The sequence below is a fragment of the Salmo salar genome, chromosome ssa29 (assembly GCF_905237065.1).
Source record: "Salmo salar chromosome ssa29, Ssal_v3.1, whole genome shotgun sequence".
Lineage (NCBI taxonomy): Eukaryota > Metazoa > Chordata > Actinopteri > Salmoniformes > Salmonidae > Salmo > Salmo salar.
In genome coordinates, this window is record NC_059470.1 from 22,373,902 (window position 1) to 22,386,342 (window position 12,441).

General features: G+C 40.8%; 1 protein-coding gene across 3 annotated transcripts in view; it reads right to left on the minus strand.

Moving 5' to 3' along the window:
• Positions 1-12,441, minus strand: part of scn5lab (sodium channel, voltage gated, type V-like, alpha b) — a 196,745-nt gene that overhangs the window by 16,675 nt on the left and 167,629 nt on the right. For all 3 annotated transcript variants that reach the window (XM_014181333.2, XM_014181334.2, XM_045710742.1), the window contains one exon: positions 3,828-3,982. In XM_014181333.2, coding sequence (XP_014036808.1) covers positions 3,828-3,982 — 155 coding nt within the window. The remainder of the gene's footprint in view (positions 1-3,827; positions 3,983-12,441) is intronic.

The following is a 12,441-nucleotide window of genomic DNA, read 5'->3' on the forward strand; positions in this document are numbered from 1 at the left end:
TGATGAGATTATCTTATTATTATCTTATTTAATAGCTTCGATCTTAGAGTAAATCAATGACTGTGGAGACAAAGAGCAAAAAAAAGAGTAACAAACAATGTTCCCTCACATTTTTTGGGTCACTGAACAAAGTTCAGGTCTGCGGACCGCAAGCTTGAATGTTGTGAAAATGATGTGCTACTTCTGGCTTGCGTTTACTGTGAACACTGATGCCGTACCCGCTTTAAATGACAGTTTTAGCAGTGACCAAGTAGGCTATTTGATCATTATGTAGGCCTACCAGAGTGGGCTACCATCAAAAACAATGGAGAAAAACGCATTCCATAATATTTTAACATGGAAATAGCTGTTCTGTCATTCAGCCTGCAGTAGCAACCAATGTGTGGTGTTCAATGCCTACATTCCATGAGCCTTTTGAAAAAACAAAACATGCAGGGCTTGACATTAACCTGTTTGTCCACTTGTCCCTCAGACAAAGAGGTGACTGAAAATGTTGTGTTTGATGCAAGAAACCACTTTACAAAATAAAAGAAATGATTATTACCATTCCATTATTACAGAGAATCAGACAAATGCTGCTACGCTCTGCCTATTCGCTAGCTTAGCTTATTCAAGACTGTCTCAAAATACAGCACTTCCCCTTTAAGACATAAAAAAACTTTACCTGACTCACTTCTCAAAGATGGCTAGAAATGCACACATTTTGTGCTCTTGTAGGAAGCAACCAGTGGTGATTTTAGCGTGTCAATCTCGGTGGGGAAAGCACAAAAACATTTGTTAGATGCATGCCAGCAAAGAGCTCCCAAGTGGCCCATTAGTCTAAGGCACTGCATCTCAGCGCAAGAAGCGTCACTACAGTCCCTGGTTCCAATTCAGGCTGTATCACATCCGGCCGTGATTGGGAGTCCCATAGGGCATGTGCACAATTGGCCCAGCATCGCGCGGGTTTGGCAGTCATTGTAAATAAGAATTTGTTCTTAACTGACTTGCCTAGTAAAATAAAAGGTTAAAAAAAAGCCACACAACACTTAACAATACATTCATTGCACTATAACAGTGCACACAAGCTGTTACGGCCTACATAAAGCTGTCCCAACACCAGAGCTTTCTTTTCAGCACAATGGAGTGCACCTTTACCACTGCTACACCTGGCTATCAGCAGAGCCTTGTCTGGCAGCGAAACAGTTCATTCAGCCTCATTTACTGCCTTTAAAAAAACATAGCCGATATGGCTGACTTGCTTAAACAAATGTGGTTTCTACTGACAATTGAGATGTACAAACTATGGCATACGGGGATGACAAGCAGAGGAGAGGGAATCCGTAATTTTGATTAAGACATTAATGAGCGAGGTAGGACGGACGTAGTCATTATAACTATTTGTTCAGCACTTTTGAAATTTACAACAACAGAATTCAGAACATGGGCCATTCTTACAGTATTCTCCCTGTATACGAAGTCAAAACCGCCGGATAAATAAAGGGGGCATATAAGCAGACAATGAAAGCTCTTACAATGTTCAATAATAACATTTATCTAAAACAGGCTATAGGCTACATGTGCACCACCAAGTCAGAACAGTAGGCTAAGTTATGAGGGGAAAGGGACCAAATTATGAGTGAGGAAAATGGGCAACTAACAGCTTACTACACAACATACACTTAGTATTACTTTCTTAGCTACAGTATACATATATCCCTGGCAAATTACATAATTTATGCAGCCGCATACAAGACATTTTTGGACTCACCTTGTTGTGTTGTGCTCACTTGAACAGGAAGGTGGCGTGGCGGTCCTTCTCGTGGGAAAATTTTGTCATCAAACTTTGACATCAAAGTCTGGCATTCTCTGGATTTATTGTGCTTTCAAGACAACTGAGAACTCTGAAAAAAACAATTTCCCCAGTTGGTGCTCATTCTTTTCAGAGTTCCCAGTTGTCTTGAACTCACTGAAGTCTGAGATTTCCCAGTACCAAGTTTCCATTTGTTTAGAACGCGGCAGAAGTCATGCTGGATTGACAGCATGGCCAATGTATTCAACCTTTTCTGGCCTATGGTGTTGAATGTTTATCCTTTGAGCTTCGAAAAGAGACCCTTATACACAGACTTGGACCACACACACACTCCCCTGAATAGTAAGCTAGTGATTGCTTTGAAATGCTTGCAGTTAGACACTGATTCCTTCCAAACCACTCATTGTTGAATTTGCAATTTCTAACTTGTTGTGTAATGTTTATGGCCGATGAGCACCGATATGTTTTATCTATAATTTCTCTTCATATGACAAGGGTTGAAAAGGATTTGCAAGTAGATTGTCAACTTGATTCATGATGATGACTGCTTGTCTAGCTTACTAGTTAAGATTTTGAAAGGATAATAGTAGTGCCCGCAAAACACCAGTCTCAATGTCAACAGTGAAGAGGGATGCTGGCCTTCTAGGCAGAGTTCCTCTGTCCAGTGTCTGTGTTCTTTAATCTTTTATTTTTATTGGCCAGTCTGAGATATGGCTTTTTCTTTGCAACTCTGCCTAGAAGGCCAACATCCCGGAGTCGCCTCTTCACTGTTGACGTTGAGACTGGTGTTTTGCGGGTACTATTTAATGAAGCTGCCAGTTGAGGACTTGTGAGGCATCTGTTTCTCAAACTAGACACTCTAATGTACTTGTCCTCTTGCTCAGTTGTGCACCGGAGCCTCCCACTCCTCTTTCTATTCTGATTAGAGCCAGTTTGCGCTGTTCTGTGAAGGGAGTAGTACACAGCTTTGTACGAGATCTTCAGTTTCTTGGCAATTTCTCACATGGAATAGCCTTCATTTCTCAGAACAAGAATAGACTGACAAGTTTCAGAAGAAAGTTATTTGTTTCTGGCCATTTTGAGCCTGTAATCGAACCCACAAATGCTGATGCTCCAGATACTCAACCAGTCTAAAGAAGGCCAGTTTTATTGCTTCTTTAATCAGCACTACAGTTTTTAGCTGTGCTAACATAATTGCAAAAGGGTTTTCTAATGATGAATTAACCTTTTAAAATGATAAACATGGATTAGCTAACACAACGTGCCATTGGAACACAGGAGTGATGGTTGCTGATAATGTAGATATTCCATAAAAAAATCAGACGTTTCCAGCTACAATAGTAATTTACAACATTAACACTGTCTACACTGTATTTCTGATCAATTTGATATTTTAATGGACCATTTTTTTTTTTTTCAATATATATATATATATTTTAGCTAAACAAGTGGGGCTCAAATCAGGTGGGGCTTTACATATAGGCCTACTGCAGCTCTGTTGGGTTATGGAGCACCAGTCAGTGTAGAGTATAGGCCTGAGTCTTGACTGTCAATAGAATAGAATCCTACTCCAATGTGCTCTGCCTACAAGAAAATTGCACAGTTAGTTTTGCATACTAGATATTGCACAGTTCGTTTTGTTTCGGTATGTTACATTGAAAGTGTCTAATATTGCGTTGATTCGATTATACTTCTCACAGTAGAACGAAACGTTGATAGTGTTAACTAAAGGGGAAAACTGTAGAAAGTTGGGTGAAGTTCAATCTCGTGCTTATCTGTGTTGGCTCATATTTCTTCTGCGCTGCAATCTGAGGGGAGCTGCCCTCAGTTTAGGGGGAACATTGGTAACAAACATCTCACACAGCCTGAGGCCTCTACCATATTACAGTAGCCGTTTGTGTCAGACTGATCTGGGGCAACATCTTCCCCGGTTTCTCTCCCATAGCCTAGCCTGGCAGATTAACCAGTCAGCAGGCAGAGCAAACCGCCCGGTGCCACTCCCACACAACCCCTACCCAGCATGCACACTGCTCACCAGAGCACCGCTGCTCAGCAGGATCATGAATATGATGAAGGACTCGAACCAGCTGTGCTCCACGATCTGAAAGCAGGTCTTCCTTAACCGCCACCAAGCCTGGCCCAGGCCCTCCGTGGTTTGGATATCACAGCACTGGAAATGGCGTAAGCACACTGGGGAAGATAGAGAGAAAAATCTATGTTTTAAAGAAATAATTAAAATTCGAATTAATGACAAGCGTTGTGACACGTCATGTCTCTTTCTTCAAGTTTGTATTGAAGGCCAACATTTTCCAGATGCATTTAAAGTAACTGTCCAGTGAAAATCTGTTATATTCTGTTAACTCACAATCAAATAATGTTGTTGATCAATCATATACTCATATTTGTGACCAAAACATAAATTGGAGAAGAAACACTAAGAAAAACACACAAAAATAAAAAATAAACATGCTATTTCTTCATAGATCATGATGTCATGTTGGCTCATTGGCTGAGCTGTCCAATCAGCGGTCTACTGAATATTTTTTATGACCGTTATACGCCCACACCATTCTGTTGTTGTGGTACGTCAACACCATTCAAACACAGAAAAGTTTTTTAACATACTTAATTACAATTTTCGGGAAGGAAAACTATTTAATTTCTAATAAGGAATTAATTATAGGCCATATTTCATAGAAATCTGGAAACACTGGACAGTTACTTTAAGATGTGTTTGCATAAATACTAATTGAATCAACCAATTTATTAATACACCTAAAGCAGGAAGTAATGTCAGGAAGTAGTGAGCAAACAGAGATCATAGCCCCTGCGAGCGCTAGCTAGCGCACCTTGGACTACTTATACATGCTACCGCTTCAGCCTAGCCAGGAGGATAAGGACCCGGTGTCTTTGCTAATCTCACTGCTTCACTCGGTAAGAGACTGTGGTTTTGGAGCGACATATTCCTGGTATCAGTGACTCTTTAAAAGCTTTCCAGCCAGAACAATGGCTCGGGCTGGCTGCTATGAAATCGCATTTGCGACGTCGACCCATAATGTCCGCCGAGTCGACCCGGACTCCTCCATTACAGTCATCTGAGCCCCCCGTCCAAATGAATTTATTGCCTGTAAACTTAATAATGACGGGATTATGGCAACGGACCACTTGCAACTCAATTTGTAACGACGCTCTCAGGGTCTTTCTTGGAAACCGTGGACGTTTTAGCGCCCTGGCGCCGACGTCTGCCAAGCAATTAATGGCCATCAAGAAGAAATCAAGAGGCCCTATTGACTATACATTTACACTTATCGGCCTGTCGATATACGGTTAGACCTCGGATTAAAGGCATTTCCTATGGGATGTAGATTTTTGGGTTCTTTGAGAGTACAAAGAATGCAAAATGCCTTTGTTGAAATGCTGCTACATTTTCTCTTGAGTGTATGAAGGGTCCCTCTGGTGATTAAGTCCCTCAAACTATCATTAGACAAGTCCAGAGAGTTGTGGTTTGTTAGCTTGGCGGTCATTTTGTATGAGAAGCCATTAGTAATGGCACTGAGCAAGAGAGACAAAGCTTGACATAACCAATGTGACATTAAACGTAAACGCCTTAAACGTAAACATGGGTCCTTATGTACAGTGCTTTTAGAAAGTATCTACACCCCTTGACTTTTTCCCCATTGAGATGTTTTGTCACTGGCCTCCACACAATACCCCATAATGTCAAAGTGGAATTATATATTTTTGAAATATTCCCAGTTAACACGAATTTTAAAGCTGAAATGTCTTCAGTCAATAAGTATTCAACCCCTTTGCTTAACAAGTCACATAATAAGATGCATGTACTCACTCTGTGTGCAATAATAGTGTTTAACATGATTTTTGAATGACTACCTCATCTCTGTACCCCACACATACAATTATATCTGGCGAGCAGTGAATTTTAAACACAGATTCAACCACAAAGACCAGGGAAGTTTTCCAGTGACTCGCAAAGAAGGGCACCTATAGGTAGATGGGTAAAAAAAGCAGACATTGAATATCCCTTTGAGCATGGTGGAGTTATTAATTACACTTTGGATGGTGTAGCAACATATCTAGTCACTACAAAGATACAGGAGTCCTTCCTAACTCAGTTGCCAGAAAGAAGGAATACAGTCAAGGATTTTACCATGAGGCCAATGGTGACTTTAAAACAGTTACAGAGTTGACTGTGATAGGAGAAAACTGAGGATGGATCAACAACATTGCAGTTACTCCACAGTACTAACCTAATTGACAGAGTGAAAAGAAGGAAGCCTGTACAAAATAAAAATATTCCAAAACATGCATGATATTTGCAAGCAAATTAACTTTGTTTGGGGCAAATCCAATACAACACATTACTGAGTACCACTCCATATCTTCAAGCATAGTAGTGGCTGCATCATGTTATGAGTATGCTTGTAATTGTTAAGGACTGGGGAGTTTTTTTTTAGGATAGAAAAGAAATGGAGTGGAGCTAAGCACAGGCAAAAACCTGGTTCAGTCTGCTTTCCACCAGACACTGGGAGATGAATTCACCTTTCAGCAGGACAATAACCTAAAACACAAGGCCAAATCTACATTGCAGTTGCTTACCAAGAACACAGTGAATGTTCCTGAGTGGCAGAGTTACAGTTTTGACTTAAATCTACTTGAAAATCTATGGTAAGACCCGAAAATGGTTGTCTAGCAATGATCAACAACCAATCTGACAGAGCTTGAAGAATTTTGAAAATAATAATTGGCAAATGTTGCACAATCCAGGTGTAGAAAACTCTTAGAGACTTACCCAGAAAGTCTCACAGCTATAATCGCTGCCAAAGGTGCTTTTACAAAGTATGTGGACACCCCTTCAAATGAGTGGATTTGGCTATTTCAGCCACACCCGTTGCTGACAGGAGTATAAAATTGAGCACACGGCCATGCAATCTCCACAGACAAACATTGGCAGTAGATTGGCCTTACTGAAGAGCTCAGTGACATTCAATGTGGCACCGTCATAGGATGCCACCTTTCCGACAAGTCAGTTCGTCAAATTTCTGCCCTGCTAGGGCTGCCCTGGTCAATTGTAAGTGCTGTTAGAGTGAAGTGTAAACCACACAAGCTCACAGAATGGGACCGCCGAGTGCTGAATCGTGTAGCTTGTTAAAATCATCTGTCCTCGGTTGCAACACTCACTACTGAGTTCAAACTGTCTCTGGAAGCAACATCAGCACAATAACTGTTCATCGGAAGCTTCATGAAATGGGTGTCCATGGCTGAGCAGCCGCACACAAGCCTAAGAACACCATGCGCAATGCCAAGCGTCGGCTGGAGTGGTGCAAAGCTTGCCGCCATTGGACTCTGGAGCAGTGGAAACACATTCTCTGGACGTGATGAATCACGCTTCACAATCTGGCAGTCCAACAGACGAATCAGGGTTTGGCGGATGCCAGGACAATGCTACATGCCACAATGCATAATGCCGACTGTAAAGTTTTGTGGAGGAGGAATAATGGTCTGGGGCAGTTTTATTTTACGCTACAGCATGCAATGACATTCTAGACAATTCTGTGCTTCCAACTTTGTGGCAACAGTTTGGGGAAGGCCCTCTCCTGTTTCATCATGACAATGCCCCCGTGCACAAAGCGAGGTCCATACAGAAATGGTTTGTCGAGATTGATGTGGAAGAACTTGACTGGCCTGCACAGAGCCCTGAGACCTCAACCCCATCGAACAACTTTGGGATGAATTGGAACACCAACTGCGAGCCAGGCCTAATCGCCCAACATCGCTCAACACCCGACCTCACTAATGCTCTTGTGGCTGAATGGAAGCAAGTCCCTGCAGCAATGTCCAAACATCTAGTGGAAAGCCTTCCCAGAAGAGTGGAGGCTGTTATAGCAGCAAAGGGGGGACCAACTCCATATTAATGTCCATGATTTTGGAATGAGATGTTCGATGGTATCCACATACTTTTGGTCATGTAGTATATTTCTGTATTTTATTTTCAATACATTTGCAAAAATATCTCTAAAAACATGTTCACCTTTTCATTATGTGTTATTGTGTGTAGATGTGTGAGAAAGAACATATATTTAATTATCTATTTTTAATTCAGGCTGTCACATAACAGAATGTGTGACGGAGTCATGCCTGGCCATGCAGCCGTGGGTGAACAGGGAGCACAGGAGGGGACCGAGCACGTACCCCCGGGGGGGTATGAATTCTAACTGAAGGCACTGTAGTTGCCCCAGCCAAACTACAGTGCTAGTGCTGCCTCCTCCAGCTCTGAAACCCTGCTGAACCTTAACCTAAGGAACTCCATGTTTCTTTCAACAGGGAGGTAACAGCCCAAGCTGTTGAGTTTATAAAATGGCCTCCTTTAGGTTGTCAACTTGATAGTTTACACTCAACAGAGATGGACTGTCTTTAAACAGAAAAAAAGCATTATGGGTTTGCAAATTAGTCTACATACAGTATTCCATCAAAGTGAAAGATGATGCATTGGAATATACTGTATTGCCATGGGTGACATTACATCATTTGAACCTAAATCACATGTAGCCTAGGTGTCACTCTTTCCGCTTTAGCCAACTTCTTTAGTTGAATACACAAAAGGGTCAGGTTAAGGTTAAATCCCACACTATTCGGATCCAGTAACAACAACTATCACATTTTTGGCTATTTAACTGAGTTCTACCTGGAACCAAACATTTTTATCTTATGGGGACAGCCACAGAACCATTTTGGAACCCTTTTATCCAATAGTGTAGACAGAGGAATTGTTAGGCTGCTGTAATGTACCAATACATGGGTTGTTCCACCAATTTGGTGCCTTTTGAGAATTGTATGTTGTAACATTTTTGGGGGGGATTTCACCTTATTTTTACATTCTGTCATAAAGAGCAAATGTTCAACTTTATTAAAACCTAGTTTTCCCCTTTCAAGAGGTCAAATAAAAAAAATACCATAGTAATTGCCTATTAAGTGCCAAATTAAGTTACCCTGTCCATAACAGGATTGACGATAATGACACTAAGTAAATAATAATCTTCAGAAATGACTTTGTCTAAGCAACAAAATAACTAGGGCTTCACAATGATAATAATAATGCATTACATTTCTAAGGCGCTTTTTTCTAGAATTTCAAAGCACTTCAAGAGCAAAAAACAATCAAGAAATATATCATGACAGGTCAACCAATAGAGGCCAAGTCTTTGAAAGCTGCATCCCACAAAGTTAGAGAAGGTCAGTTCATGGCTTGAGCGGAGAGAGCTGGTCAGAGTATGGTAGATGATGGTGATGGAGTCTGCTGATGATCTGATATGATAGTGATAATATAATGAGATGATAATGATGGTGAAAACTGACAGACATTTTTGGGTTAAGTGTGTTAAAATCTTCCTAGATGTGACAGAGAGGGCATGGAGGGACATGTCAAAACGCAGAAGTTTTGCACTTTCGTAAGTCTTTCTTCATTTAATGAATTCTCCATGTGGTCGATATTAAAGTGTACTTCATTTAATATAACAGGCTTTTCATATTAAAATACCAAAGGGACGTACTGTACAAGGCACTCTTCATGGAACGACCCACATAGCTCCATGATTTATCTAATTTGATTTATTTTGTGTATTATGGTGGAGCGCCGCCATTTTGCCCTTCTTACGCAACCCAGAAATGTGTGAAATATGGCCAAGTAAATATGGCCTCTTCAACTATACTCCAGTGACAGTACTCCTGCTCTATACCAGGACAGTTTTTACATTTTGGGGAAGCACAGAAACATGTAGTGTTCTTAGTATTGACATGGAGACCGTAACAGTGGTGTGGAAACGGAATAGCATACTACTACATGCCTTTATTGGGCATAACTATACTATATTTAAGCAATAAGGCCAGAGAGGGTGTGGTATATGGCCAATATACCACTGCAAAGGGCTGTTCTTATGCTCGACGCAATGTGGAGTACCTGGATACAGCCCATGCGGGTCTATATTGGCCATATACCACAAAACCCTCCAGTGCCTTCTTGCTATTATAAACTGGTTACCAATGTAATTAGAGCAGTAAAATAAAAGTTTTGTCATACCTGTGGTATACTTAAGCTATAAGGCCCTTAGCCGTGGTATATTGGCCATATACCACAAACCCCTGAGGTGCCTTATTGCTATTATAAACTGGTTACCAATGCAATTAGAGCAGTAAATATACATGTTTTGTCATACCCGTGGTATACAGTCTGATATACCACGCTGTCAGCACATCCGTATTCAGGGCTCAAACCACCCAGTTTATAATGTCTGATATACCATGGCTGGAACCACTCGGCTTGTCAAAGTCGTCTTTTTTGGGGCCACATCTAGCAAACAAACAGTGACACATGAAGCCTACTGTGAGTATCATATGATTGGTAATAAATCATCGTGTCACTAAGAGCCTGCGGTAATGGCGGGATCAGAGTAGGGCTGTTGTGGTGACCATATTACCGCCGCACCGGGGGTCACAAGTCATGAAGGCAGTCAAATTCCACATGACCGTTTAGTCACGGTAATTAGGCTTCTCCAAGCTCTGATGCTGCTGGTCATTAGTAGCCTACCAACCGTGCTAACTGCCTGGTACTCAGCACTCTATTGTACCTATAACCACTCTGACATCAATGCAAATGTGTTCAAAAATTGTATCAAACGCTTCATGAGAGCTCATGTTGCGCAACATTTCTATAGGCTATGCAAATGCAGGAGAAAACTGAGTGATGGCCGCTAATAAAACGAGTAGGATCCCATGAGCTTTCTAGAGGCTAGGCCTACTATATTTATTACTCAACTTTCCTAATATTAAGCACATTGCTTATATTTACAACATGAGTATAGACTACCTGGCAGGCATGAAACTAAACCAGGGTTTATTTTTCTTTTTATTAAGTGAATAGATGACATGTATTTCTTCCCGCTGCCCCTGTTTCGATACAGGTGCATGATAATGGTCCATTCTAAATCAAAGCAAATTTCACATATAATATTTAGTATATGTAAAGACAAAATTAAATCAAGAATAGTCTTATGGGTGACAATATTAGCCTATCACTTATATATTATCACTTGTGAATGATGCCCAGCATAAGAAACAGCCTTTTTTTGCGACTTGGGGAAGATAATTTTTACCATAAAAATGCACCTTTATAATAAAAGCATTACATGCATAATAACATTTTAAGCTAAACGTTCTGATCTGTTGCGTCAGCCACATAGCATAAAAACATTTTTTTGATGCTATTGGTTGTATTAATTTTTAATCTATCGCATCCCACAACTGTCCCAGACTGTTTGGAATATTTATTTATCACACAGAATAGAATAGGTCAACTTTTGTACTATGGGGGATAGTAGATTGACAGGCTAGTGCTTTTGCTGTTTGTGAGGCCTATTCATCTTGTTGGCTGACGAAAAGTAAATGTGGACAGTTCATCCAATATCTTCAATATGCACCTCGGAGCAGAGCAGTTGCATCCCTGATGTGTCTGTCTTAACTTGTAGCCTGTGAGAAAGACCCGATCACGTGACGGAGAGCTGTGTGAGTGAGAGACACTTCGGATTGCGCAGGACGCTCAGGGAGAAGGGCACAACGCAGCACTCCGGCCACAAAAAGCATGGATTTGTTTAGGGTGCGTTACGGCCACAAAGGGGATGCTGCTGTGAAATTCGAGGCATTATCAAGTGTTTGTCAAATTGTAAATGAGAGACTATTGGAGTGTGTACAGCCCACGCAAAAAAACTAAGTAGAGCTCATGCCTTTCAAGCGACTTTTTCAAATCATCATTAGAGTTCCATTTTGCAGCCTTACAATGTATGAAAAAATCAAAACATATAGCCCAACATTTGTAGAACAACTAAAGTTACATTAATAACTCTAAATTAAGCATATAGCAGTACCTATTTCTTTGTTAACCGCTCAACACAGTGCGCTCTCCCTCAAATCATTTGGAGAAAATATTTATTTTATTCAGCTTTGTTCAATTGCTTTCTTCATACTATAAAATAATATAAAATAAGCAAATCTTATAAGCAAATCTTGTCTGCTAAATTAACTAGTGTAGCCCACAGCCATCTTGCATAGCCAGATCAGGATCTAACATAACTAAAATGACAACTCAGAGTATGCTATTCTTTTCTTCTGAAATAGACTACATTTTCTTCATATCATGCTTCTTTAGACTCGTCTAAAATAAATAGTGGGTTTATTGTGTGGAAGCCAGGAGATGCTAAATGTGTTTATGTTAATTTACAGTCAATTACCGTGAGACCGACAGTTATTTGCTTGACAATCACCGGCTGACAACATTTTATGACCACCGCAGCCCTAGATCAGAGTCCTGGTTGCGTTCAAGGAACACAAATGGATTTCCATGGTGATGTATCGAAACCATTAGGCTTGTCACACCCTAATCTGTTTCACCTGTCTTTGTGCTCGTCTCCACCCCCCTCGAGGTGTCGCCTATCTTCCCTATTATCCACAGTGTATTTATACCTGTGTTCTCTGTTTGTCTGTTGCCAGTTTGTTTTGTTCGTCAAGCCTACCAGCGCTTCCCCCTTGCTCCTGTCTGTTTCTAGTTCCTGTTTTCTAGTTTTCCTGGTTTTGACCATTCT